Source organism: Brassica napus, chromosome A3 (genome assembly GCF_020379485.1).
Source record: "Brassica napus cultivar Da-Ae chromosome A3, Da-Ae, whole genome shotgun sequence".
Classification (NCBI taxonomy): Eukaryota; Viridiplantae; Streptophyta; class Magnoliopsida; order Brassicales; family Brassicaceae; genus Brassica; species Brassica napus.
Genome location: NC_063436.1, coordinates 14715209 through 14742526, shown reverse-complemented (window position 1 = coordinate 14742526; position 27318 = coordinate 14715209). Strand labels below are relative to the sequence as shown.

The 27318-nt window shown below is 38.8% G+C and overlaps 6 protein-coding genes across 6 annotated transcripts; 3 read left to right on the top strand and 3 right to left on the bottom strand.

Annotated features, from left to right (window-relative positions):
- Positions 1–238: 238 nt before the first annotated feature.
- On the bottom strand, positions 239–4238 carry LOC106438600 (NAD-dependent malic enzyme 2, mitochondrial). The gene is made up of 18 exons (XM_013879827.3): positions 3877–4238; positions 3680–3776; positions 3490–3608; positions 3107–3403; positions 2980–3040; positions 2800–2903; positions 2625–2708; positions 2443–2549; positions 2267–2369; positions 1855–1953; positions 1690–1755; positions 1519–1591; positions 1354–1440; positions 1218–1272; positions 1054–1125; positions 902–964; positions 712–826; positions 239–605 (listed from the first exon to the last, which is right to left on the bottom strand). Exons 1-18 carry the CDS (start codon positions 4027–4029, stop codon positions 534–536), a joined length of 1827 nt encoding a protein of 608 aa, XP_013735281.1. The 5' UTR covers positions 4030–4238; the 3' UTR covers positions 239–533.
- A 3749-nt stretch (positions 4239–7987) lies between these two features.
- On the top strand, positions 7988–11830 carry LOC106438601 (DEAD-box ATP-dependent RNA helicase 8-like). Its single transcript, XM_013879828.3, has 10 exons — positions 7988–8830; positions 9009–9069; positions 9369–9603; positions 9692–9930; positions 10053–10304; positions 10380–10560; positions 10757–10845; positions 10928–11001; positions 11082–11206; positions 11501–11830. Exons 1-9 carry the CDS (start codon positions 8493–8495, stop codon positions 11158–11160), a joined length of 1548 nt encoding a protein of 515 aa, XP_013735282.2. The 5' UTR covers positions 7988–8492; the 3' UTR covers positions 11161–11206; positions 11501–11830.
- Positions 11595–13376, bottom strand: LOC106443762 (uncharacterized protein At3g61260-like). Its single transcript, XM_013885316.3, has 4 exons — positions 12656–13376; positions 12482–12545; positions 12317–12398; positions 11595–12228 (listed from the first exon to the last, which is right to left on the bottom strand). The coding sequence occupies exons 1-4, from the start codon at positions 12663–12665 to the stop codon at positions 12031–12033; spliced, it is 354 nt and encodes a 117-aa protein (XP_013740770.1). The 5' UTR covers positions 12666–13376; the 3' UTR covers positions 11595–12030.
- Positions 13377–16224: 2848 nt separating this feature from the next.
- LOC106438603 (FT-interacting protein 7-like) lies at positions 16225–19642 on the top strand. Its single transcript, XM_048776145.1, has 2 exons — positions 16225–19065; positions 19221–19642. Exons 1-2 carry the CDS (start codon positions 16361–16363, stop codon positions 19510–19512), a joined length of 2997 nt encoding a protein of 998 aa, XP_048632102.1. The 5' UTR covers positions 16225–16360; the 3' UTR covers positions 19513–19642.
- Positions 19643–20142: 500 nt separating this feature from the next.
- LOC106441994 (serine/threonine-protein kinase BSK3) lies at positions 20143–23267 on the top strand. The gene is made up of 10 exons (XM_048776148.1): positions 20143–20580; positions 20732–20853; positions 20951–21171; positions 21240–21375; positions 21466–21705; positions 21796–21881; positions 21968–22156; positions 22248–22400; positions 22487–22600; positions 22687–23267. The coding sequence occupies exons 2-10, from the start codon at positions 20769–20771 to the stop codon at positions 22936–22938; spliced, it is 1476 nt and encodes a 491-aa protein (XP_048632105.1). The 5' UTR covers positions 20143–20580; positions 20732–20768; the 3' UTR covers positions 22939–23267.
- A 203-nt stretch (positions 23268–23470) lies between these two features.
- Positions 23471–26793, bottom strand: LOC106438604 (shaggy-related protein kinase theta-like). Its single transcript, XM_013879835.3, has 13 exons — positions 26472–26793; positions 26125–26364; positions 25954–26046; positions 25714–25773; positions 25359–25631; positions 25172–25246; positions 25001–25057; positions 24777–24917; positions 24615–24665; positions 24438–24533; positions 24274–24357; positions 24057–24159; positions 23471–23909 (listed from the first exon to the last, which is right to left on the bottom strand). Exons 1-13 carry the CDS (start codon positions 26532–26534, stop codon positions 23833–23835), a joined length of 1413 nt encoding a protein of 470 aa, XP_013735289.2. The 5' UTR covers positions 26535–26793; the 3' UTR covers positions 23471–23832.
- Positions 26794–27318: the final 525 nt, after the last annotated feature.

The following is a 27318-nucleotide window of genomic DNA, read 5'->3' as shown; positions in this document are numbered from 1 at the left end:
CTAGCTACATCTTCAATTTGCATTGGCAGATTGTTCAAAGATGGATTGCTTCAGATACTTGTTACATGTATGTCATGTACCTGTCATAAGTAACTAATACCTCCCACAATCACCACTTTCATCTTCTCCAATGTTTTCTTCTTCATTTAAATATATATAACCTTCTCTTCATTATTCAGTAAAACAACTTTAATATGTCATTAACTTTAATATGTCATGATCACTCCGTCCGATCCAATGGATTAAGAAGAAAATTGTATATAAAGTTATATAATCATTCCCACATAATCATCAAGAAAATGAAAAAAAGTGACAAGGGACAGATGACCTAGAACTACCCTTCCTGCTCTTGTTGTTAAGGCCGTCTTTTAGCATTGCTTTAAAACGTTACCATCATTGTTTATTTTAGAACATATTCTGAGAAAATAGGAAGGGAAAGAATGTTGTTGTTGATCGAAAATAAGAAGATGATTTCTTTTTGTTGGGGGTCTTCTGGCATTTCCATGAAAGCTGAGAGAGAGAGTTCAAAGAGTCTATTTCTCGTGCACGAGAGGGCTGTAAATTGGGAACCACATGTTCCTTGTGATGTAATCCACTGTCTCCTCCTGTTGATCCAAAATACAGATGCATTTAGATTCAGACTTCTACTATTACATCAGTGTCTGTCATGCTTGATACATTACAAAAAAAAAATCTCAATTGCTTTGATACCTTGGACATGTGACTGAGATCTCTCGGACCAACATCCCCATGACCTTCTACAATGTCATCAGATACCGCAGCTCTTAGAACAGCCGCCCCTACCTCAGCTGTTATGTGTCGGATGCTGCATTTTGTCCAAACCGTCTTAGATGACTAAATAAAACCAGAGCATATGAGAAGCAATCAGAGGAAATAATACTTGTTGATTGAAGGGTAAAGGATGCCTTTTTGGACTTCTTCGTCAGTCATGTAGGACGCAAGGCTGCATTATATTTTCGAAACATATATATATTAAACATGAGCCTCATTATATCATAAGATCATATAAGAGAACCAATGCAATCTTCTTACCATTCTGCAGCTGCTAGCAACATTCCATCAGTTACAATACGCGCACCAGATAGAAGAGTCCCTAACCCGATCCTGTAAACCATAATAACCACATTTGATTTCAGCTAAACTTGTGGATAAAAATGTGTACTAATTGAAGCAGTTTTCAAGAAGCGAAAACGAACCCGGGGAATAGGTACATGTTGTTGGCCTGATTCACATGCCCAACGTTACCATTCTCTGGAAGTTTAAAGAATCATATCAATTTTTTTTTTCAGATTTTAAGCAATTCATAAATGAACCTCACTAATAATAACATACCAAGTTGAACGTTTTCAAATGGGCTTCCACTTCCAAAGACTATGTTTTCTCCAGCGTGCTTAAATGCATCAGCAGCAGTGCACTCGGCTGTCACACAAGTAAAAAAGTGTTCAGAACAGATCTTTCAAGGAAATGTTACATTACTTTGGAAAGACAAACACAAACCATTTAAGGTGGGATTCGACATAGCAAAAATGGCGGGCTTGCATGAATCAGATTCTCGCATTGCCTTGAGAACCTTTGCACAAATGAAACCAGTTAACCATATAAGTCAGTAAAACTGTTAATTAATATATATCATTCAACTATATGTTTGTTGAAATTAGGTTCACCTACTTCTTCATTGAAGATGCCACCAACTCCAGATAAACCAAGAAGTACATGTGGCCTCACTGTCTTCACCTGAACAAATTTGCACAAGAAAATATTATTATGTCTCAAATTTCATGAACAGCTGTAGAGAAAAGAAGATGAAAGAATAAAATAAGTCTTAAGCTTTACCACTTCAACGATACTTGCTCCCTCACGTATCTCAGCTGGATTTTTGGCAAAAGGTACAACTGCTGGGTCAAGTTTTGACCTCTCCGTGGTGACAAGACCCTGAAGCACATTATACGATCTTATGAGGCAATCCAATTTAAAAAAAATAAAAATATGATCACCAAGATAAAACTAGTATGGCAAATGGATAACTTTTTAAAATGTTTTTGGACTTCTTCTAGGTAAGCTCTTAGAAGATAGCTTAAGACAACATCCAAAAGCAAGCTCTAAAAGAGACAATACTATGACAGTTTCAAAGTCAACTCGGACTCGTGGAACTGAACTACACAAGCTAAATTATTTATTACTATCAAGCAAGACGGACCGGACCCATTCAGATGACGTCAACAAGTAAGGAATGTCAGAGACTTACATCTTTATCTATTAGGTAAAAGTTTTTCGTTGCTTCAGCGAAGCTGATGCCTGCCATTCTCGCAACCGCCTGTGCTGCCGTCTTTGTTACACCGAGCCCCGCACTATAAGGAAAAGAAGAGATGAAAGTTACTGCAGATACATTAGTAAAGGACTTTTCAGTGGATAACCAAGTACCTTCCAGCTCCCACCACAACAATCTTTTGGTTCACAAAGTCGGACAAAGGCCGACCTTGGGCTCTTACAGTTCCCAATAGTCCAGCGAGAGCAACACCAGCAGTTCCCTGAGAAATCAAACCTTGTCATTAAAAAGATTAGCTTTAAAGTAAAAGCAGCTGAAGTGAAATGATGAGAAGTACCTGGACATCATCATTGAACATGCAGAACTTTTTTCGATATCTATCCAAAGTTTCAAAAGCCCATTTCGCTTGGAAATCTTCGAACTGTTATGATTGAAACAACCATTTTAGTCAGCCTCACCCACCATCAAAAGGTAAAACCAAAGTAGAAACTAAGATATATGTATATATATACCTGTACGACGGCCTTAGGCCAGCGTGTGAATGCAGCTTCCATAAATTCATCAATAATCCCAAGGTACTCGTCTCCTTCCAACCTAGGCTGTCTGAGTCCTAAATCTGTAAAATGAAGAAGATACATGAATGAGTGTGTTATCAAAGGAAACACATCCATAGATGAATAAAAGTAGCTTACAGAGAGGATTCTGTAGGAGCTTTTGATTATTTGTGCCTACATCCAACATAATTGGCAAAACCTGCAGAAGTTCAAGGGAATAATGAGATGAAACCCCCAGTGTTGATCATGTGGAGATGGGACATACTCTCTGTGGATTGATTCCTGCAGCAGCCACGTACATGTCGAGCTTGCCAATAGGAATCCCAATACCCTGGACACCAAGGTCTCCTAAGCCAAGGATACGGCTACCATCAGTGATGACAATCATATCAACCTGGTGAGCAGGCCAGTTATAGATCATAGACATCATCTCTCCTTTGTCTTTGGCGCTGAAGTACATTCCTCGGGGTCTTCTGTACAAACCCGAATAGTTCTGACAAACCAGTCCAACGGTGGGGGTGTATATAATTGGTGCAAAATCTTTAATATTATCAATAAGGACCTGCAGAGAACAACAAGGGTGTGAGTTCTGTCTGTCCAAGGATGTCGGATTTTAATATTAAAAAGAGAGAGAGGCTTTGAACTCACTCGGTAGTACAAAGTCTCGTTACGGTCGTGCAACCTGTTGAGAATCCTCCACTTGGCTAAAGAGACAACGTTGTCTGGCTGCCCTAGTGTGTTCCTCTCTAGGGACCGAAAGGACTCAACTGCCAATATGTTTTATACAAGGAAGTGTCAGAAACAAACACATAATCGGGATGAAATGAGAGAGACATACTGAAACGGTCATATTGCTGTTCAAAGGAGATGATACGAGGAGGAAGCAAGCCTCTTAGCCCCAATCTATCTCTCTCAGTCAAAGGAAAACCTGTGTCCTGCGCAAAGGAACAAACAAGATTGATTTCTTAGTGTCAGTTTCCTAAAATTTCAGCATTAAATGAGTTTAGTTAATCAAACGAATCGTGTATGGATGACCTTGTTAAACCATGGATCGTGAAGGATGTCGGAACCACGTTTGTGGACTATGCAAGGACCAGGTATCGCCGTCGACAAGCACCTCCGAGATCCGCCGGTTCTTCCAGCAGCCGCCGCAGTCTTGGAGAAGCGAGCAATGTTCCTCCACATCATCGCTCTCAAGATCCGATCAAACTCAAATCCCCAGTTCAATGACACAAGTTCAACACAGAATTGCTGTGGAGAGAGAGAGAGAGATTGAAAAAGTCTGACAAAAACTTATAACGCAAGGTTCAATGACACAAGTTCCTGCAGCTTTGAGCAAGAGAAGAGAGTATTAAGAAGACGAAGCTGTCTGAGGGAGGACTGCCCCTGTTATTTCTAAGAGAGTGAGGGTCTCACTATAAATATATTATTTTCAGATATTATTCTTATAAAATTCCAAAGGACAAAAAACATTTGGTAAAAAATCAGAAAGCAAGAAAGGGAAACAAACCCAAAGTTACCCGAAAGAGAACGGGCAAGAAGGTTATATATGGAAATGTCAATATACTGTCTCAGGGCATCTCCAACCCTACTCCATTTTTGACTTCATACTCAATTATGGAGTAAAATCTTCTCCAATCCCACTCCATATTCAACTCCAAAATGGAGTAATAGCTAGGGTGGAGTAATCTTAACCATTACTCCATTTTGGAATTGAACTTTTTATATTTATGAAATGATCCTTTTAATTTTTAATGTTTTTATTTCATACTTAAAATAATATAATAACATAAAAAAATATAATACTCCACAAAAGATTACTTTATAGTTTGCAGAAAATATGCATAAACTCATAAAAGTCAAAACTAAGAATAAATAATATAAAACAAATATAATATAATATAAATAAGTAATTTAATAATTAATTTGGTAAATTGTTTTCGAAACTACTAAAATCGGTGAAGTATTATTCAAACGGAATAGATGAGTTCTTTAATCTTGTTGGTCAAAATTTTGATTGATAACATTTGTACTTGTTGAACTTGATATTTGCACAAACAAACAATATGACCCAATACATAATTCAAATTACAAAACAAAACTTTGTTTTTTCTTTATGTTCTTTTAATGCATAAAAATATTTTTGAATTAGAAAAATTGCATATGATAAAATCTGCACGAATTGAAATAGAAAGATAATCTCTAATTGTATTTTTAATGATAAATATTTAATATAAATAAAATATATTATTATGGAAATTTTGTAAACATAAAATAGTTGGGTTAATTGTTAATTTTTTATAAGTTGAAGGTATTAATAACAATTATTAACTAAATGAAAAAAAAATCTTTTTGTTTGGAGTAAAAAATGGAATAATACATTGGAGTAAAATCCAACTCCATTTTGGAGTTACACCATTTTGGAGTAAAATTTGGAGTAATACATTGGAGATGCTCTCAGTGGATGGTTTTTTTTCCTGACAATCTCACCGTTAGATCATTGACATGTGTTTTCCGTGTTGACGACTTATTCCCTCTTTTACCCATGCGTGTGTGCCCCCTCTGGTCAAAATATTATTTACGCCATCCTTAAATAATTTAATAAGAAGAAATTAAACTAAAGAAAATTAGAAAATGCAAGAATAAATTGAGAGATTCGAGCATTTTAAGAGAAAACCATCCTTTAATATTCGCTGTGGCGGCGACTGGAAAACGTCAGCTTTTTAACTCTCAACCACTGCTTCTTCTCCTTCAATTTTTATCTACCGTCCATGTCTAAATAAAGTGTCTTTTCTCTCCAATTTTCAATTACTTTGGTAAATCTATAATTTAATAGCTATTTTGTATTCCACAACTTCCACATGTACATCACAATAAAAAAAGTATGAGTGATCTTGATTTTTATATTCATATATACGTAGCAGAAAAAATGTGCAGTCTTATACTACACTTTACATTATTATTTCTCTGTCTGTCTTGAATTGATCAAATATGTATTGTTTCATTATTTTTTTTAAGACCTTAAAACATTGGTCTCCTTAGAACAAAATGCTAAAAAAAGAATATTAAGAAGAATAAATAAAGATCATCATACATTGAACATCAAATGCAAACTCTAGCTACCTATTCGGCATTTTGGTATAATCATCAACTCAGTCACTTACTTTTCTTTTCTTTTCTTTATATGCAGATTCTTTCGAATGTCGGTCAAAGTAAAAACGCACAATAATGTTTTAGATGGATTCTACCTTAGATAAAACCGGCCCAGATATAATATTAATCAACTGGGATTTTGGAATAACATGAGATTTCTTAAATTTGGGATGATTGCATGTGTTCTCTACATGGCACATGCAGAGAGATAAATTATTCTGGTCACAATACTGTGAAGATGAAAGACAGATGTATTTTCATACTCGCATTGTCTGAAAAATAAGAGACCAAGCAAAAGAGTTGTCACTCCAAAGCAAGCAAAACGCTCTTTAATGCTCTTTTTCGTAATCGTCCTTGGTTCCAAAGTTCTTGCACCATATCTGTGAAGGAATTGGGCGTACCGGCATATGTGGCCTTTGCTGAAATATCAAAATACAAATCTTTCCCTCAAATTTTGATCATGAAACAAGAAAGTGCAAACGATAGAGCAGCATGGAGATAATACAGTTAAGGACTGGGTTCTTGTGACAAATGACTAGAGTTAAGTATTAGGCATTCAAAAACATAAAAAGAACTGTAAGTCCATACTAGTAAGTAGTACCCAAGCCGCTCTTTCAAGCATTCAGAAAATTATATCCCATGGTCGAAGTACAGCAAAAGAATCAACTAAATCTCTTAAGACTGCTACACAAACACAAAACGTAAAGTAACATGGCAATGAGAAACAGAGTTTAAATGGGTGCAAATCAAATTCAGGTCACAGGACATTATCAAAAATAGGCTACCATTGGCGAATACCCTACAGATGAATCATTGGCAAATAACAAAGAATAAAATGAAATAAGGTAGGGGGAAGGGAATTATTAATGAAACTAGATACGAGAGAAGGTAGTTAAATTTTAAACTTTAACACATTAAAATGTTCTTCTCTTCATGAGGGCTGCCTGCTTGTGAAATATATATATTTACCAAAGCTATCTGCTACAATAGATTCACACAGACTGTAACATCCAAAACTGCAGGACGTAGGCAGCATAGAGTCTCTACTGATAAGATACAGATGTTTATCAAAGATATTCAATACCCTAAATCATGATAGACACTGGAAGCGAAAACAAAATTATCTACACATGATAACAGACCAACAAAGTTATACTCATTGAGTAGATATGTTATCCATAGCAGTTGTGATTCACTTATTGTTATTTTCTAATCTCTAATTGTAAGGACCAAAGAAGTGAAGAAGAATGAATACCTCGAGCTCGGCAGACTTCATGGCAATGGGGATGCAGACAAGAAAGACGCCGAGCATTGCAAAGGCGGTGTTGCGACGCCAGTGCTTGGGCCTACAGTAAGGCCCACCAGACATGCTCCATACTTTGGCTCTGAAATCGCCAACTCCTTCTCCTCCTCCTCCCATTTTTTTTTCACCTAGATTTGAGATTAGTCCACTTAATACAGATTCATTTTCCTAATTCGATAAGGAAGATCACTAGATCCATCAGCGACATTAAAAAAATAAAGAAGCGAAATGATCTCAAGCAAACCCTATCCCGCTAACAACTGACTAGAACCGGATTTGATAACAGAATGTTCGAACTGAGTATTAAAACAGCATCAATTCCAGAATACTAGTGACCATATATAGATCGACTCACCTTTACAAAAATGACAAGGATCGCAAAAGACAGAACTTCTCAAGTGAAGAGGAGGTGGATGAAATGAAACGAAACTAGTTTCTGAACCTGACCTGAATGAATACTCAGAGCGTTTTTACATCTTTAGCCTTATCTTGGCGCTCACAACTAATGTGTTGTTGTAATTTCCAATGGGGGTAATAATGTCTTTTTGACTACACAAGAAAAATAGAACTGAAACAGCAGGATGTTCACGTGTATATCACTGGAACGGGTAAAACAAGTCAACGCATTGGATCTTTGCCTTGTACGCCTGCCTACTACACACAAGGAAGGCAATATACAAAAAAAAGGTCTTTGCATAATAAGCCCAAAGGCCGGGCTGTGAAGCTCTCCTCTCCGTGTCTCCCACCAGCCCTAGCCGTATGCCCAAGAAACCACAAAAACATTATTATTATTATAACTATAAATTATTTTTTTCAGACAGAGATTTGTCTTCCTGTGCCTCTCTCGCCTGTCTCTCTGTCTCTCAAGCCAGACCCCTTTGATTCATATCTCTCTCTCTCTCTCGTTCCTCGCGTGGACCTTTTTCGAAAATTCTTAACTAATTATCAAATCCCCGAATCTCGCCGAGTTTTTTTTTAAATTTAATTTTAATTTTCCAGATCTGCTCTCCGATTTTGCGCTCTACAAACCCTAGATTTATCCGCAAGAGCTTCTTCTTCTTCTTCTTCTTATTATTTGTAATTGAATCGCGATTTTGTCAATATCTCGGCACCTAGAAGTTCATCTTTAGTTGCTGTACAAATCCATCCCTAGACAGAGTTAGCGTTTTAGAGATCGAGTAAAAAGAAGGTTGTGATGATGAACAACAACAACAACAATAACCGAGGAGGAGGAGGAGGAAGGTACCCTCCAGGGATTGGCGCTGGCCGTGGTGCCATTAACCCTAACCCTAACTTCCAGTCCCGGCCTGGCTATCAGCAGCAGCAGCAGCCGCAGTACGTTCAGCGAGGCGGTTACTCCCACCAACAACAGCAGTTTCAGCAAGCCACGTCTCAGCCTCCTCGTCAATACCAGCAGCAGCAACATCAGCAGCAATGGCTTCCTAGACCCCAGATCTCTACCGGTAACAGTAACGGAGGAGGAGGAGGAGACGCTGTCGTTGAAGTTGAAAAAACTGTTCTCTCCGACACAAAGTTTGTACTTACTTTCTTTATGTTGCTTGCCTTTTCAAGTTTTTGGAACATCTTGCTCTTTGTCTTAAAGCGAATCTACTTCTCACAGTGTCACTGAGCTCTGTAGCATTGGTTTCATTTTTGTGCTTATCAAGCTTTTAGTTCTTTTTAAGTTCTTTTTTTTTCTTTGCTCTTTTAGTTCGGAAGACTGGAAAGCGAGGCTAAAACTACCTGCACCTGATACTCGCTACAGAACTGAGGTAACCTTCAATGTCTCGAAGAAAATAAATCGTTTAGTATTTCTCTTTTGTTTTTTGCCTTTTCCTTGCACCTAAAGGAAGCCTATATTATATAGGCTAAATTATAGACTGATTGTTAGATGCTCTGTCTTCTGCAGAAAGATGTTTTGCTTATTTAATAGCTTAATACATAAACCCATTTTTGTTCATGATGCTTTTCTACCTTGGCTAAACAAAACTCTTCTTTACTTTGTCTATCCAATACTTCTTGATAGTTACTCGGTTTGATTTTTTTTCTTTGCACTTGTTATCATTTTTAGGATGTGACAGCCACTAAGGGAAACGAGTTTGAAGACTATTTTCTGAAACGAGAGCTTTTAATGGGAATCTATGAGAAGGGTTTTGAAAGACCTTCTCCTATTCAGGAAGAGAGTATTCCTATCGCCTTGACTGGTAGAGATATCCTTGCCCGAGCTAAGAACGGCACTGGCAAGACTGCCGCCTTTTGTATCCCTGTCTTGGAAAAAATTGACCAAGATAACAACGTTATTCAAGGTAACTATCATTTGATTCTTTGATGTGGTTGGATGCGATGTATGAGTTTGAAATTTTAGTCTCTCGCTGATGCTTGTCTTTCTTTCAGCTGTGATCATTGTTCCAACTCGAGAGTTAGCCCTTCAGACATCACAGGTGTGTAAGGAGTTGGGGAAGCATTTGAAGATTCAAGTCATGGTCACCACTGGAGGCACCAGTCTGAAAGATGATATCATGCGTTTGTATCAGCCTGTCCATTTACTCGTAGGAACTCCTGGAAGAATTTTGGATCTCACCAAGAAAGGTGTTTGCGTTTTGAAAGATTGTTCTGTGCTCGCTATGGATGAGGTAAATGTTGGCTGCTTACTTGTTCTTCTCTGTCTAGTATCTTTTTGCATATGTACTTCTTTCAATCTTCGCAAGCTCTGATGGTTTCCCCTAAACTATTTTAAATATGAATCTTTCTTCAGGCTGATAAGCTTTTGTCTCAAGAGTTCCAACCTTCAGTGGAACATTTGATCAGCTTTCTTCCCCAAAATCGCCAGATTTTGATGTTCTCAGCCACGTTTCCTGTCACTGTCAAGTATTTTAAGGATCGGTTTTTGACGAATCCTTACATCATTAATCTCATGGATGAACTTACGCTCAAGGGTATTACCCAATTCTATGCTTTTGTTGAAGAACGACAGAAGATTCATTGCTTGAATACACTATTCTCCAAGGTTAGATCTGAACTCAAGTATTGATTGTTTTGTTTTCTTCTCTTAGCTGGTATTTACTCTCATCTTCTTCTGCAGCTGCAAATTAACCAATCGATCATATTCTGCAACTCCGTGAACCGTGTGGAGCTCTTAGCTAAGAAAATTACGGAGCTTGGCTATTCATGCTTTTACATCCATGCAAAGATGCTTCAAGACCACCGAAACAGAGTGTTCCATGACTTCCGCAATGGTGCATGCCGGAATCTTGTGTGTACTGGTATGCCTAGATGCTATTATTTTGTTATTGCAAGAGCATGTTGAATAAAATGCTCTCTTATCTAGTTCCTAGAACTCAATAGTGGCTTAAGCCAAGGCCTTAGGGGACCAAGTGACACTGGTTTTGTTATTTAGACAAATGAAATTAGCGAAGCTCTTCACATAAATAGTTTATGATTTAATGATTGTTGCTGCAGACCTGTTCACACGTGGGATTGACATTCAAGCAGTCAATGTGGTGATAAACTTTGATTTCCCAAAGAATGCAGAAACGTATCTTCACAGGGTAAGCTCAGATGTCTACATTGTGCTAGGTTCCTACATATTGATTGATGATCATCTGATTATGATACCCGGTTGCTGTTCAGGTTGGTCGATCAGGAAGGTTTGGCCATCTTGGTTTAGCTGTGAATCTTATCACCTATGAGGACCGCTTTAACCTGTAAGTCTTTCTCTCTTAACTGGGTTTTGCTCATGTTGCCTACGACATTGTTTAACCTTAGTCTTCTTACATATTTGTAGCTACCGGATTGAGCAAGAGCTTGGAACGGAGATCAAGCAAATTCCTCCACACATCGATCAGGCAATTTATTGCCAATAAGGTTGTCCGCCTTGGTGTCTTCTGTTAGGTCTATCAGTAATAAGTGGTAAGTAATATCAACTTCTTGGCAGACTTCAATTATTCCTACTTTGGAGTCGTTTACGTCATCTTAACTCAAGATTCTCTAGGATAATGTCTTTAACTATAATACAATACATAGTGTTGTTGGAAAGATCTAGGATGGATATAGAGGTCAACTCATTATTCTCGTCCTAGAAATTTTTAATGCATATAGAGGTCAACTCATTATTCTCGTCCTAGAAATTTTCTTTTGAATTAGGTTTGCTCCTGATATAAGAGAGATCCCTAAAATATTATTTGAATTTCTGTGATGTTACAGGTTGGTTGATGCAATGTGTGACTTATCTAGCCGTGCAGGAACCCACAAAGTCTTCATATTCATCCTCTTACCTTCAAAATGTTTTCTGTGTGTCTTTGTTTTCCCTTCTTTCTAAATATTCAACTACATAAAGACAAGGCCTGGAAGGTGTGAAATGGGAGTCTTTTATCTAGTTTTTTTTTTATCAAGTCGTTTGTTGCTATGTTTTTTTGTCATTGTAGTAGACTGGTCAGTGTTGTGATGCGTCTTCAAGAAGCGGGTGTTTTCTTGACTCTTTTATGCCTTGTTTGCAACTTTTCCAACTTCAATAATAAGTCTTTGAGACCTTAAGATGGTATTCTTACCTGTTTCTATTCACCCAGGTTGCAGATTTTGGTTTCTAGCATGTATGTTGTTGTCAGTAGCTTGATAGTTGAACAATGATTTGTTCCATGACCAACACAAGCAAATATGAAAACACACGTAAAACGATACAAGTATAGGTGATAGTTATAGGTTATAGTCTGCAACACAGGTTAATGCTGATGATATCAGAAGCAGCTGCAAGATGACTTGTTGGGAATCTGTCCCGTGGCTTGAAACGTAGCAGCTTCGTCTTCTGCATCGAGGATCTCTTGAGCGCGTCGGGTTTGAACCCGTGCCTTCTTCTCTTGCGCTTTTGCATGAACTGCTGCTTTCTTGCGCCTCAGTTTCTCCGCTTTCTCCTTTTTCTTACTGTCCATCTTCCGCTGCGCAAAACAAAACAACCCTTTTGTCCATTAGCAATAGAACAGTATTAATGCATTAAAAGTGGAGAGGTCTTTTTGTTGGAATCACCTGGGTATCAGCGAGTTGAGATTCGATCTTGGTTGTTTGCTTTTTTTCCCATGCTGAAATCTCTAGGAGCTTCTTCTCAGTCCTGCAAATTAGACGAGTGTCACAGCAGTCGCATAGAAACTGCGATTGAAAAATCTCAAGGATCTTTGTGTTGTTGTTTCTTACTTGTTCGTCACCTTTGTTATCTTTTGTTCCTTCCATGCATTGATGACTGATAGCTGCGCTTTTCCTACGTCGAGTATTAACCAAAAATATATATAGCTTTTGAACCCAATATTCTCGCAAGATAACGTGAAACTATAATGAATACAATAAGCTTTGTGGTTTTGAGCGTGTTACCCGACTCCATTTGATAAAAGAATGAGCTCCAAGCTGTAGGTTCTAGTTGATGGTTAAAAGAACATTTAGTTCTATTTACAAGGATATATAAGATATGTTCGAATGCAAAAAGTGAAAATTGGATTGGTGCCTTTCAATCATTATTGTATTGTTGTCGCTAATTGTCTTTTCATTTGTTTTATTGAAATTTATTCGATAGGAAACAGCTTGCGAAATATTCGAATATTTGATTAATAGGCGAGCATCACGTTTTCACGTGTTCTTCTCTAATTGCTCGTATTTTTTGTCATATGTGGAACTCTGAAATGAGTTTTCTTAAAGAAAGAATAATCGTTCTACTATAGAAATCGAAAATCGATATATATAACCAGTAGCGGAGGCGAGAGGGGTCAATTGCCCCCGGTAAAAAAATATTTCATCACGTGAATGAATGCCAAACTTTTGGTTTTGAGGGAAGATTTCTCGGAAAACTTGTAGAAGACTTTTATGAGAGAAAATTCATAGAATAGATATTTTATAAAGTGAAACATGATCAATTATAAAATTAATTTGCCTATATTTTTTGGCAATATTTAGAAGAGTGTGATTGGTAGTGAAGATAAGTGATGTCTACGATTCCATTTATTTCTACATCACTAAATTTACATCAATTAAACTTTAATAAAAATTTCAAAATCACAGCTCTTTAAATAACTTACAGCTGTACAAGTGTTCTGAAGAACCAAAAATCTAAAGCAATTTTTTGGAACTTTCTATACAATTCTAAAACAATAAAATCTAAAGCCACAACAAAAAGTCTACAAAATTTTTCTACAACAAATTTTTTAAAACTACAGTCATTACCAATTGGACCCGAAAACTTCATATGATAGTAAAGTATTTTTCATAAGTTTACTAATATCAAACTTCTCCGTAAATTTTATATGAAGAAATTAAATTTTGCAAAATTTTGACCAATTACAAAATTAACATAGTTATCATAAAATTATTTTAAAACAAATTGTTGGAACAAATCCACTTTAAGCGCTTCAAACTTAGTCCCATAGTTTTTTCACGGGTGGAAAAATCTAATCAACCTTCCTCTTGTTGGGACCAAGAGAGATCAATTTACCCGTATTCTTCTATTGAAGAAAGAACACTTCCATCAAAATTCAATTTTTCGAGAGGTTTTTTTTTTTGGATATACTTTTGGAAAAGAAGATCTTTGTCCGAACTGTTTTGCATTCTTGTGTGAAGGATTGTTTGAAACCGATAGATGCAGCGAGGTTTATTTCAATGAAGTTCGAGTTCATGGATTTGTTTTCAAAGCCATATGGTAAGATAGCTCATCAAAAGTCGTTTGAAGAGATTAAAATAAACTTGTTTTCTCTTTTTAATGTAATGCTTAGCTTTTTAGGCATGTCTTTAGATGCATTATCAAACTATGCTAAGTTTGTTTCCGTCTCTTTATCGTTATATTTGTGTTATTAAAGTTTTAAATTTGACTATTCGGATTTATCCGAGAGAGTTTATTTGCTATGTAGTCTTTTGACTATGAATGAAAATAATTGATTGCGCAAAAAAAAAGATTTCTCAACAAAATTTTTTTTTGCTAATTTCAGTAAACTTATGTTTTTTCCAAATTTAAATGAATTTAAATATATTTTTATTCATTATGTGTATTTATCAATTTTGGGTGGCATGAATAGATTTTATTATTTTATTATATATGATGTTGAAGTTAGCAATATTTTTTATCTATGTGTCTAGCTAATTTTATTCTGCCCCCAATAAAACTAAGTTCTAGATCTACCACTGTATGTAACATACTAAACTAATACTATACTATAAACCTTACGATTCTTTTTATTACGTATATATTTATTGTATTATTTCCTTCTCGCTCCCTTTCCTTTTTTTTGTGAGAAAGATGTTGTATTAGTATTTAATCAAAGAAGGGAATCTATATTAGGAAAAAGGAAGAAGATAAATGTTTCGATATATGCTAAAGCATTCCACACTAGGGCGTTCACTAATTATTTTCACATGCTAATTGCATTGAACTTATGCTCTAATTTCTGTGGATTTTTAGAAACTTTTTATGCTAGTTTGGACTTTTTCGATATATGCTAAAGCATTATAAATGTTTTACTTATTCTCAGTACTGATCCGGACTGATATGGCACCTAAAACAGACAAAAAAAACTGCCATGTAACTATAACTTTTTGCTTATTCTAATCATCTTAAGAGCCAAAATCCCACTGGTCACTATAAATTAAATAATGTTAATAATTCTGTAGCAATAAACATTTAAAGATGAATATAAATTAGAGAAGATAAGAATACAATACATATACATATGTTAACACATAAAAATAGACAACAATTATAACAACATCAATCTAGTTTGTAAATTTTGTTAAGTTTTCATAGTGTCTCTGAGCTTATGCTAAATTCATATGTTTGAGATTTAGAGGTTTCTAAAATAGAAGCTTGCAAAAGATAGAGAAAACAGGAAAGAAATTTAAAATAAAACCTACATAAGAGACTATAAGAGAAGAGTAAATATAACTTTTGTAGTAAAAATCAAAGGAAAAATGAAAAGAAATGTTGAGAAGTGAAATCTCTTCTCTTTTTTAGTTTTCTTTTTCTTCTTAGTTAAATCTCTTCAAAAAAAAGAAAAATCTCTTCATCCTATTATTCATGGAAACAAACATAACCACATTAAAATATCATAATATTTTATGTTTTCATGTAGTGGTGAGACAGTGAGTGTTTTACAGTTGACGGCCTGCATTTAAAAGGAAGAACCTTGTTGACTTAAAGATAATTGTTCATACATACTACTATACTAGAGACGTGGTTTGAAAGTGATACGTCTCCTACAGAGAAAGCGAGATTTAATTGTTAATAAGAAATTTCTATAGTCTTTTTGATTTTTTTAGACTATTAATATTAGTCTTCTAAATAGACTATTTTGTCTTTTCTGAACGTATGCATGTACTTATTCTGACTTTTCCAACGTATGTTCAAATTTTCTCATATAAATTCCAAAACACCTAAACTTTGCCTTCGCACTAACCCATAGTTAGGTGTTCAAAAAATGATACATCTGTTACATATGGTTACTTAACTAAAGAAATAATAATATATGTGTTTGATTTGATAAAGAAATTCAAGTAAAAGAAACAGGGATACTTCAATTTTTAATTTATTTAAAACCCAAGAAAATACGTTAGCTGACATTAATAATTGAGTAACAAACGATTAGTCCCAAACAAAACGACTTGACGTTTGGGTAGCGGTCAACGCTTCAGACGGATTGGTACTGAGATGTTTCGTAGTACCGGCCATATAGTTGTGGTCCGTGAATGGTCCCATAGGGACCCGTGTGAGTTCACAAATAAACCCTGCTATTTTCATGGAAATAGAGAGGTACGCGGATCAAGTACAAAACCGAACACGAAACTCTTGTAGAGAAAATCATTTAACACTTGGATTTATCTACACTTTTTTTTCTTTGCCGCCGTAGTTTCCAAGAAGCTAATATTGTTTATTCATTTACTACTAGTGGTTCTGATTAAGACAGATGATTTTTAGTCTTTAAAGACCGAGTCATGTCTTTTGCTCTTGTCCTCCTTTCTTTTGCAAGACGAGCAAAACTTCAAAAGGTGCCTTATAAGCTCTTCTTGATAAAGGTGATTCAGTTTTAACAAAAAGCTTCGATGAGCAAAATAAAGCTAGGCGTTGAAGTCATAAGCGCACATGGCCTGTTTAACACAGACAAGCAGAACTCATGTAGCCCTTTCGTGGAGCTCAAGTTCGACAACCAGATATTCCGCACAACCACCAAACCCAACGACCCGAACCCCGTCTGGCACGAGTCTTTCTACTTCACTGTCTCTGATCCTTCCTTCCTCTCCACACTCACACTCGAAGCCCATGTCTACAGCTACCAAGACGGAACCGATGCTAAGCCCTTTCTTGGAAAAGTCCGAGTCAACGGAACATCCTTTGTTCCTCACTCCGAAGCAGCTCCTTTCAATTACCCTCTAGAGAAACGCAGCGTTTTCTCTCGAGCCCGTGGAGAGCTGGGCTTGAGAGTCTTCATCACAGAGGATCCTTCTATTACACCTTCTCTCCCAACCCCGGTTCCAGAGTCTCCTCGATCTTATATCCCAAGTCCACGTCAAGAACCTGTGAAGTCCATAATCACAGCTGCTGCTAACATGGTTGCTGCTGATAAGCCTAAAGCACGTACGCTTTATAACGTTACGCCTTCAGTGAACCAACAACAACAGCCGACGACAGCGATGAGCTACGGCATGCAGGAGATGAGAGCTGCTGCGCCCATGCCTCCAAGAGTAGTCCAATACAACGGCCCAGGCCCATCATCAGATTTCACCGTGAAAGAGACGAGCCCTTTCCTCGGAGGTGGACGGATCATTGGAGGACGAATAGTTCGTGGTACGCAGAGGCCCGTAGGCACATACGATCTCGTCGAAGAGATGAGGTTTCTCTTCGTGAGAGTCGTGAAGGCGCGTGATCTCCCCGACAGAGACCTAACGGGAAGCCTAGACCCTTACGTGGAAGTAAAAATAGGAAACTTCAAAGGAGTTACAAGACATTTGGACAAGAACTCTGATCCGGAGTGGAACCAAGTCTTTGCATTTGCTAAAGAGAATCTTCAGTCCAACGTTCTCGAAATAGTCGTCAAGGATAAAGACCTTGTCCTAGATGATTACGTTGGCACTGTCCGGTTTGATCTCAATGAGGTTCAATCTCGTGTCCCTCCGGATAGTCCTTTAGCTCCAGAGTGGTATAGACTTGAGAACAAGAGAGGTGAGAAGAAGAGAGCTGAGATCATGCTTGCTGTTTGGGAAGGTACTCAAGCCGATGAAGCCTTCGGTGATGCTGTCTTCTCAGACTCGTTAACATCTTCAGACAGCTCCGACATTATCTCCGCTAACCTCCGGTCCAAGGTCTACCATTCTCCTCGGCTATGGTACCTAAGGGTGAAGATAATAGAGGCTCAAGACGTGATCATAGTCTCCGACAAGTCACGTCTCCCTGAAGCCTTTGTGAGAATCCAGGTCGGTAACCAGATGTTAAAGACTAAAGTGGCTCAAAGAAGCTTTCATCCGAGATGGGACAATGAGTTCATGTTCGTAGTCGCGGAGCCGTTTGAGGAACACCTGGTCCTCTCGGTGGAAGACCACTCCGCAGCCAACAGAGACGAGCCTGTAGGCAAAGCTGTGATCCCTCTCTCCGCTATCGAGAGACGTAATGATGATAGAGCGTTCCGTAGCCGTTGGTTTCATCTCGAAGACTCAATCTCAGACGCTATGGATGAGGACAAAGCCAAGAGAGTGAAGTTCGCTACTAGGCTCCACGTGGCCGCGGTTCTTGAAGGAGGCTACCATGTCTTTGACGAGTCTACTTACTACAGCAGCGATCTAAGGCCAACGGCGAGACAGCTCTGGAAACAAGCGATAGGAGTCTTGGAGCTTGGGATACTCAACGCAAACGGTCTCCACCCGGTTAAAAACCGAGACGGGAAAGGTACTTCGGACACGTACGTTGTTGCTAAGTACGGTCACAAGTGGGTTCGGTCGAGAACTGTGATCAACAGCTTGAATCCAAAGTACAATGAGCAGTACACATGGGAGGTTTTAGACCCCGCGACGGTCTTAACCATCTGCGTATTCGACAACGGTCACTTTTCATCTGGAAATGGCAGAGATCAGACCATTGGGAAAGTCCGTATCAGACTCTCTACTCTTCAGACGGGCCGCGTATACACGAACGCGTACCCTTTACTAGTTCTAACCCCATCTGGTCTCAAGAAAAGAGGCGAGCTTCACTTAGCAGTGAGGTTCACCTGCACATCCGTCTCCAACACGCTGATGAAATACACAAAACCTCTCTTGCCGAAAATGCATTACACGCAGCCTTTATCCGTAAACCTACAAGAAATGCTTAGAGTCCAGGCTCTCAACATAATCGTGGCTCGCCTAGGCAGGTCGGAGCCGCCGCTTAGACGAGAAGTCGTTGAGTACATGACGGATGCCAAGACTCATCTCTTCAGCATGAGGAGAAGCAAGGCTAACTTCTTTAGGTTCACCGCGGTGTTCTCGGGAGTGATGTCGGTGTGGAAATGGATGGGAGAAGTTTGCAGCTGGAGGACGCCGGTGACGACGGGGCTTGTGCATGTGTTGTACACGATGCTTGTGATGTTCCCGGAGATGATTTTGCCGACTGTGTTTCTGTATATGGCTGTGATTGGGTTGTGGAACTACAGGATTAGGCCGAGGTTTCCTCCTCATATGGATACCAAACTGTCTTACGCGGAGAGTGTGAATGCTGATGAGCTCGACGAGGAGTTTGATATCTTTCCGACCATGAAGGCTCCAGACATTGTCAAAATGAGGTAACTCATCAAGTTATTTACTTATTTATTTTTTTGAATACTATGAGGTTCGGGACCGAAGCTAGTAATCCTCCCGACCCGAAACAATAAATGTAATATTAGTTTCGTGCCTATGGTTACGCGAACCTGGGACCTCTAACACGGTTGTTTAACAGGTATGATCGGCTGAGAATTGTGGCGGGAAAGATACAGACGGTGGTTGGAGACATAGCGGCACAGGGAGAGCGCGTGCAGGCTCTGCTGAGCTGGCGTGATCCACGCGCTACCGCAATATTTGTGACGTTCTGTTTTATCGTTGCCATGGTTCTCTACATAACACCTTTTAAGCTCTTTGCTCTCCTCTCCGGTTACTACTTCATGAGGCACCCTAAGCTCCGACATCGTATTCCATCGGCTCCGCTCAACTTTTTCCGGCGACTTCCGGCCATGACAGACTCTATGCTCTGAATCGTGTCCCGTGAGGATTCAAACAAACATATATGTCTCTATATAGAACTCTTCATCTTCTTGAAATTTGAATTTGTATCTATCCCTCAATCTATGTGTATAAAAGTTGAGAATCTTGCATATTCATGAACTCGTCCTTCCTCAAATCCACAAGCACTAACGATGATTGAATCACACTCACATTGTTAAAACAGAGAATACAAATCTTAACATTTTACCAAAGAAAACAGAGATCCATGAAAAGAGAGGCCCATAAAAGCCCATGGGCCTATCACAAAATCAACGCCGCTTTGTGCGTCATTAGTAGTTTGTTCCCTCCTTGACTAGTATCTCTGTGTGATTACAAAAGACCGTTGGTGATTACGGCATGGAGCAGGCAACAGGAAAGAGGAACGACCACTTGTTTTAAACGGGCGGTGCTATCTTTTGGGGGCATATATGGTGAGGAATGGGCAGATTCTTTGGTTGTCTTCTCGAGTCTCAACATTTTAAAAACACATTTCATCAACTTGTCGGTAACTTATATTTTGGCTTTATTCTATCTTTGTTGGCTTCAGAAAAAGGAAAATAATTGCTTCTGGTGAATTAACAGATGTGTATTTATTTTAGTAGATGCACGTATATAAACTACTTTGTGATCTGATCTAAATTGGTTTCGACAAGTTTCGGATTGTTTAAGCAAAGTTTCACATGAAACACATACGTTCATGTCCGATTCGATTTGAGATACGGTTTCTCTATTATTATTGATTTTTATTTTTTTTTATTTTTAAAAGTATTAAATTTATTGAGAGCACGTGCATTTGCTTGTGCTTGTTTTGTCTTGTTTCTTCCTCTATCTCTCGTCTCGTCCAGCGTTGTTTTGATGGAATCGAGGATACCCCCCAAACCTAAATAGAGAACAGTTCGTGGATCGTGTGTGAATCGTAGCTATAGAGTGTTTATTGGCTCCAGGTCGAGGAATTTGCCCTCAAATTAGTTTTTTTGTTTTAATTCCTTCGTTTCAACTCAGTTTGCTGTAACCCCCACTCGAGTTGACTCACTATAGAGTCTCACCGAGTTGACAAGGTATGGCCTTTTATCTCCAACCACCACCAAGTCCCGTCCTTTTCAACTCTTTTCTTCTTTGTGTTGACTAAATGATTTTTTTGGGCTTTGAAAGTTTCTCTTTTTAGGAATGATTGTTTGTTTATCCATTGCCTCTCTAATTTTATTGCAGCTCTCTAGGATCAAATTTTTTGTGAGCGTTTGTTTAGATGGGAGGTCAATGCTCTAACCTGGGTCGTTGTTGTGGGAACTCATCTCACAAGACTGCTGTTCTTGAAGCTCCTCCTCATGTTGGTCAGTTCACCTCTTTTTCTTTCCCACTTGGATCTTGTAGAAGCAGCTTAGGCATGTCTGATTGGTGTTCCTTTTTTTTTTGTTTTCCTTTATGCAGAAAATGGAGAGAATAATGATATCACCGATGTGCCTGCTTTCCGGGAGTACACATTAGACCAGCTCAAGTCAGCTACTTGTGGTTTTGCTGTGGAGTATATTGTCTCCGAGCACGGAGAAAAGGCTCCCAATGTCGTCTACAAAGGCAAACTCGAGAACCAAAAGAAGATTGCTGTCAAGCGTTTCACTAGAATGGCCTGGCCTGACGCACGACAGTTCCTTGTATGTAATCTATACTCTTTTGTTTTCATTCTCTTCCATGTTAGAGAATGTGTTCTCCCAATGTGCAGGAGGAAGCGAGGTCGGTTGGTCAGCTGCGGAGTGAGAGAATGGCTAATTTACTCGGCTGTTGCTGCGAAGGTGACGAGAGGTTGCTTGTCGCTGAGTTTATGCCCAATGAAACCTTAGCCAAACACCTTTTCCATTGTAAGACTCCTCCTCACTCACTCAGTAGTTTTGATTTAACTAAATCTTGTTTACATGTCAAGAGTCTTCTAATAAGTGTGTGCAAACCAGGGGAAACGCAACCAATGAAATGGACAATGAGGCTAAGAGTTGTGTTATATCTAGCACAAGCTCTTGAATACTGCACCAACCAAGGCCGTATTCTCTATCACGACCTCAACGCCTACCGTGTTTTATTTGATGAGGAATGCAATCCAAGACTTTCTACTTTTGGCTTGATGAAGAACAGTCGAGATGGGAAAAGTTACAGCACAAATCTTGCTTTCACCCCTCCTGAATATCTCCGAACTGGTACAATCATCAATTTGTTTTTTTTTGTTTTTTAACCAATATTGATATGGTTGAGTTGAGACTAATGTTTTCATGTGTGTGTGTTTACAGGGAGGATTACTCCAGAGAGTGTGATATACAGCTTTGGAACTCTTCTGCTTGATGTTCTCAGCGGGAAACATATACCTCCTAGCCATGTAAGTGTATTCTTAGCATATGGGATTGCAACTCTTTCACATAATGGAGGTGAAGATTGATTCTCTTTCAATCTGATTCTGTGTAGGCCCTTGATCTGATTAGAGACAGAAATCTCCAGACGCTAACTGATTCTTGCCTAGATGGGCAATTCTCTGAAAGCGATGGCACAGAGCTAGTACGCCTGGCGTCTCGTTGTCTCCAGTACGAAGCTCGTGAGAGGCCAAACACAAAGTCTTTGGTCACTGCCCTGACTCCTCTTCAGAAGGACACTGAGGTTCCCATTTCATATATTAATTACGCCATTAATAAAAATGAAGGACCAAGTTTCTCTATGTTGTTGACTCAGATAAATGTTAACACTGCAGGTCCCATCTCATGTTCTAATGGGTCTGCCTCACAGTGGTTCGGTGTCTCCCCTGTCCCCTCTCGGTGAGGCTTGCTCGAGAAAGGACCTGACTGCTATGCTTGAGATCTTGGATAAACTTGGATACAAAGACGACGAGGGTGTCACCAATGAGGTAAGTGCTTTGCCTCTGTTACTCAGGGTCTGCGGGGTTTCTCGGTTCTTCATGGTGGTTGTGTTGCAATATTTTTGGAAATGCAGCTCTCGTTTCAAATGTGGACAGACCAGATGCAAGAGTCTTTGAACTCCAAGAAGAAGGGAGATGTGGCTTTCAGGCAAAAAGACTTTAGAGAGGCCATTGAGTATTACACGCAGGTTTGTTTCCTTTGCACCTAAACACACACACACTGGTAAGAACAGGGAGAGTATATTAACCTTGCTTTCTTCCTAAATTTGCACAGTTCATAGATGGAGGAATGGTGTCTCCAACAGTGTGTGCAAGGCGTAGCCTGTGTTACCTAATGAGTGACATGCCAAAAGAAGCATTAGATGATGCAATTCAAGCACAAGTGATCTCTCCCGTGTGGCATGTGGCGTCTTATCTCCAGTCTGCTTCCCTTTCCTTCCTGGGGATGGAGAACGAATCACAAATGGCACTTAAAGAGGGCTCCAACCTTGAAGCTAAGAGGAATTCACCTTCCCAACTGAAGTGAGATACATATACCGCCGCCTAAGATTTGTTTTTTTCGTTCTTTCTTTTGGTAAAAAGATGAAAGAACATCTTACAAAGTTTTAAGGGGTTTATTAAATCTTTTGAGCACAAGGATGAGGGAAACACTCAAGACAGATTTGCAAAACCAGACCCAGTGATGTGGGATGTATGTGTTTGGTGCCTTGCTCTTCTTTTGCCTCTTTTTATAGGCATTTAAGGAATCTCTTCCTTTAAAAGTCCAATTCCTGAACTTTTTTATATATTTGAACAATGTACCAAGTTAAAACTCTTTTATTGCAGAAACCAAAAGATAATGTTTTCTTTTGATCATCATCTTCTTCAACCCCCATTATATAATATGAATGGCTGGAGAGCGATGATGGGCGCTAACTGTTTGTAATCTGAAAACTACCATAACGAAAAAAACTACTTTACAATGGATCGACCAAAGCCCCCTTGGTTTACTCAAAATTTGATTTTCCAAGATTGGGATGATTTTCTACCAGAAACATACAATATCAAAAGCTTTGGAGTTTTGCAAAGAAAAGTGCATGTTCATATCCAATAACCAAACTGAGGTTAGAACAGAGAATTGAATCTTAGTTGAACACAAAGCTTGCGATATTAGGGCAAGGGACACAATCTTGATGGATTACAAACATAATAATAATTAAAAAATGATACATCAAACATTTTTAGGGGGTCAGATGTGGGAAAAAAATGAAATTGGAGATGGAAAATTGAACTCACATCTCCTCTGGTCCCCAGCGTTCAGATTTCCAGACTCTCCTCAAGCTTGGAAGCACAAATAGTTCAAATTTGTTGCACACACTCCAGTAAATAGCAGGTAGAGAGAGTGAGGAAGCTGAAAATTTGGGAACACTACTGAATGATCCTAAGAGCTACTTCCGGTTCCTTGGCAATGCGCTGGAATTAGACGCTGCCGCAGCTCTGTTGATGCTCCCGCAAGTTCTGTACAGTTTAAAATACACATAGCAAACAAATTAATGAGACGGAACAGAATGTAGTCCAACCCATCTGTATTTGTATCTATCAATTAAACACTTCACCATTTTTGTAAGGACAAAGGCAAGGTTTTAATAAGAGTTATGGGCTGACCTTGGGCAGTGAAGTTAAACAATGGAGGCATTGCTCTTCCATTTGGCAGTGAAACATTTGGGTCCCGCAAGTCATCGAAGAAGGGGTGTGCACAAGCTTCCAACTATACAAATTGAAAAGAAAGGTTTTGTAGAATTTGAATTAGAAAACTCCAAATCAGCCAAGCAGATTACGTTAAATAGTTTTTATGGTGGTGTCCAAAAGGATTTGGTCTTACTGCAGTGCAACGAAGGTTTGGTGAATACTGGAGGAGTCTTGAGACGAGGTCTACTGCTTCAGGTGGCATTCGCTTGTGGAAAATCTGCAGAAATTTTGCGCTACTTTAGCTTTCAATTGAACATGTATATGAACCAGCGAGGCACCTACGATTAGTCTACAAACCTTGTGCCAAGGGTGAGCTTTTATTTGAGGAAACTTGAACTCCGTGTAATTTGGATTCATACACCGTATTTCCTCTCTCGTTGGCGTACCCAGAATCTGGTACATGGACAGATGAATAAGATAGGAACAAAAAAATGTAAAAAGAGAGGAAGAAACACGAAGGATCATAATAAGTACCTTGATAATCTCCACCAGCTGATCAATGCCACTTTCCCCGGGAAACAGTGGCTGCAGGTAGAATACCAACAGTTAAATATGATTGAATGAGATTTGAGAGATACTAAAAGGTAACTAAGCAACCAATCATAACCGAAACTTTACAATATATATAAAACTCACTTGGCCGAGTAAAAGCTCTGCCATAACACAACCACCAGACCACATGTCAATGGCATTGGTATACTCTGTCGCCCCGAATATAAGTTCTGGGGCCCTGTAGTACCGGGAGCATATATAGGATATGTTAGGTTCACCCGGGACCTGAAGACGAATCACAGTGTTAGCCAATCTTTACTCAAATGCCAACCCAACTCCAAGAACACTTCAAGCAAGAAAGAACATACCAACATCTTTGCGCTTCCAAAATCACATATTTTTAATTGATGGGTGTGGGTATTGACCTAAGAAAAACACATCATAAAAGAATCAGGGTATTGTCCTTTCATATCGTTTATCCTTTGAGCCTTATTTGGAAATAAAAATAAAAGCCTTGTCAAAAAGAATTCACACTATACCAGTAGATTTTGTGGCTTGATATCACGATGACACACCCCAACAACACGATGCAAGTAGTTCAGCGCACGGCAGATCTGATATGAGAAAAGCAACACAAGCGTAAGTAAAAGATTTACATGTAAATGATGCTTCAAGCTACACAAATAACTAAAAACGATTTGACTGTCGAGCTCTCAGATATATCACCTGATAGGTGTAGAGCTGAACAAGGATGATAGGCATATGCTGATTCATTTTGGTATAGTGCTTTAATGCTCTGTATACAGTTTCGGGAACAAACTCAAGGACAAGGTTAAGATAGAGCTCATCCTTGTCAGTAGTCGAAAAGAAAGAATGCCTCAGGCGAACAACATTGGGATGGTCTTGCAAGCGCATGATCTGAAGTTCTCTGTTCTTGTATCTTTTATCCTGCAGAACCTTCTTAATTGCAACTTGTTCACCCGTTTCCAGACACTTGGCCTATCCAAAAATGAGACAGCAAAATCAAAAATTGTAAACGACAAAAAAAAGTTAAAAAAGGATACTGAGAATTTGCAGATACCTGGAAGACAACTCCGAATGAGCCTGTTCCAACCACTCTCTGGGCCATGTATGAGATTGTCTGAAACAAAATAACGTAAGGATACGCCCAAGAGAATAGAGAGAGCGGAGAATAGAATCAAAATATACGTAAAGAAATAAACCATTTATTCATATAAGAAATGAATATCATGATTAAGAGTTTTTTTTAAAACAAAAAAAGGGAAATGATTCAATAAAAAGTTGGTTTAGACACACACACCTGCTTAGGCTTTCCATCACGACCTCCGAGAGTGGTTGTAATAACTTGACCAGTTTCAGTCCCACAGCCATTTACAATAGGTGGTTCCATATCCTGTATAAACCAATGGAGATGTGAGGAAGATGATTTAAATGATGGAGAGAGAATCCAGATATAACAAAAGCAACTAACTTTGTCCTCGTTGTCGCGGCGGTTGGCATGAGGAGGCTCCTCCTCTCTTAATCTCATATCGTTCATTACTTCAGGAAGCTGATGAGCAGGAGGAGGCACATTTGAAGTACCGGCAACACTATCTTGGGACACCACCACCATGTCAGTAGTTTGGTCAACCTGCATGGGATCATCACCACCAGAAGATAAGTAGTCGTTGTCTTGATCGAGCTTGGGTCTCTTAAGACTAGAGTCCACACCCTGAGAAACAGAGATCAGGTCAAAGATCATCATCCACAACAATCAATAGAAATCAATCTCATTTCAATCTTGTGATAAGCATTTTGGAAGATAAATGCATTACTTACAGGATCCGAAGAAATAGAGGTCCGACCCGAAGCAATGCTCTTCAGACGACGCATCACGTTCATCTTCGCCACCAATAGATACCAACTCCAAAACCCTATAATCTTCACCACAGCTTCATGTGGAGAGAGAGAGAAAGAGAGAGACGAATTAACAGATTCGGATATTCAAATTCGCATCTGTCCGTGACGAGCAGAACACAGCGATTCTTCTAATTGGAAAATCTGCCCTCCTTCTTCAACCTCTCTCTCTCTCTCTCTCTCTCTCTCTCTCTCTCTCTCTCTTCACGAGTTCTTCAAAAACCAGGTGGAATCTTTGCTTCTCTCTCTCTCTCTCTCTCTCTCTCTCGCCAATCATGCCTACCTCGTTCTCCTCTTTTGGTCAAACATTGACTCATCACCGTTGATTCATCGTCGCAGCTCATCCGACGGGTTAGGATTAAGCCTCCTCATTTCGACCACTTGTGTTTACCAAAATACCCCTAACTTAAATTATCTACGGACGGATATAGAATGATTGCATCTAGGCACGCGGAATATGCGGGTTTTGGATCATTTGACCTTTCCTTTGACTACTCTCTCTCTTTCTTTCTTTCTTTCTTTCCTTCCCTGATTTTCATGTTAATTTATTACTGTCCTTATTATTAACTCTAAACATTACCCTAGGAGTTAGAATTGGATAAACACATATTATAGGCTCAAGCTGTCCCTATGTTTTACGCATTTTAAAGTTACTTACTCGATCGAGATACATAGGCTACTTTGCGTAGTTAATTAACTTATCAACTTTTCCTCCCTAATCTCAGAGTACTTTCCTTAACTGCTTCGCTATTAAATTTATAAAACCGGA

What these genes read in the sequence shown, in the direction of transcription:
- LOC106438603 (XM_048776145.1), top strand. Translation starts at nt 16,361, where the DNA reads ATGAGCAAAATAAAGCTAGGCGTTGAAGTCATAAGCGCACATGGCCTG. An exon ending in CCAGACATTGTCAAAATGAG is followed by an intron (nt 19,066 to 19,220) that starts GTAACTCATCAA and finishes GTTGTTTAACAG; the next exon opens with GTATGATCGGCTGAGAATTG.
- LOC106441994 (XM_048776148.1), top strand. Translation starts at nt 20,769, where the DNA reads ATGGGAGGTCAATGCTCTAACCTGGGTCGTTGTTGTGGGAACTCATCT. An exon ending in AGCCAAACACCTTTTCCATT is followed by an intron (nt 21,376 to 21,465) that starts GTAAGACTCCTC and finishes TGTGCAAACCAG; the next exon opens with GGGAAACGCAACCAATGAAA. An exon ending in AACATATACCTCCTAGCCAT is followed by an intron (nt 21,882 to 21,967) that starts GTAAGTGTATTC and finishes GATTCTGTGTAG; the next exon opens with GCCCTTGATCTGATTAGAGA.
- LOC106438600 (XM_013879827.3), bottom strand. Translation starts at nt 4,029, where the DNA reads ATGATGTGGAGGAACATTGCTCGCTTCTCCAAGACTGCGGCGGCTGCT. An exon ending in CAGGAATCAATCCACAGAGA is followed by an intron (nt 3,041 to 3,106) that starts GTATGTCCCATC and finishes GAACTTCTGCAG; the next exon opens with GTTTTGCCAATTATGTTGGA. An exon ending in GGCCTAAGGCCGTCGTACAG is followed by an intron (nt 2,709 to 2,799) that starts GTATATATATAC and finishes CAATCATAACAG; the next exon opens with TTCGAAGATTTCCAAGCGAA.
- LOC106438604 (XM_013879835.3), bottom strand. Translation starts at nt 26,534, where the DNA reads ATGAACGTGATGCGTCGTCTGAAGAGCATTGCTTCGGGTCGGACCTCT. An exon ending in CCTCTATTTCTTCGGATCCT is followed by an intron (nt 26,365 to 26,471) that starts GTAAGTAATGCA and finishes TCTGTTTCTCAG; the next exon opens with GGTGTGGACTCTAGTCTTAA. An exon ending in CAGAGCTTTTACTCGGCCAA is followed by an intron (nt 24,666 to 24,776) that starts GTGAGTTTTATA and finishes TTCTACCTGCAG; the next exon opens with CCACTGTTTCCCGGGGAAAG.
- LOC106438601 (XM_013879828.3), top strand. Translation starts at nt 8,493, where the DNA reads ATGATGAACAACAACAACAACAATAACCGAGGAGGAGGAGGAGGAAGG. An exon ending in CTGTGCTCGCTATGGATGAG is followed by an intron (nt 9,931 to 10,052) that starts GTAAATGTTGGC and finishes ATCTTTCTTCAG; the next exon opens with GCTGATAAGCTTTTGTCTCA. An exon ending in TGAATACACTATTCTCCAAG is followed by an intron (nt 10,305 to 10,379) that starts GTTAGATCTGAA and finishes CTTCTTCTGCAG; the next exon opens with CTGCAAATTAACCAATCGAT.
- LOC106443762 (XM_013885316.3), bottom strand. An exon ending in ATAACAAAGGTGACGAACAA is followed by an intron (nt 12,399 to 12,481) that starts GTAAGAAACAAC and finishes TCTAATTTGCAG; the next exon opens with GACTGAGAAGAAGCTCCTAG. An exon ending in CTCAACTCGCTGATACCCAG is followed by an intron (nt 12,229 to 12,316) that starts GTGATTCCAACA and finishes TGTTTTGCGCAG; the next exon opens with CGGAAGATGGACAGTAAGAA.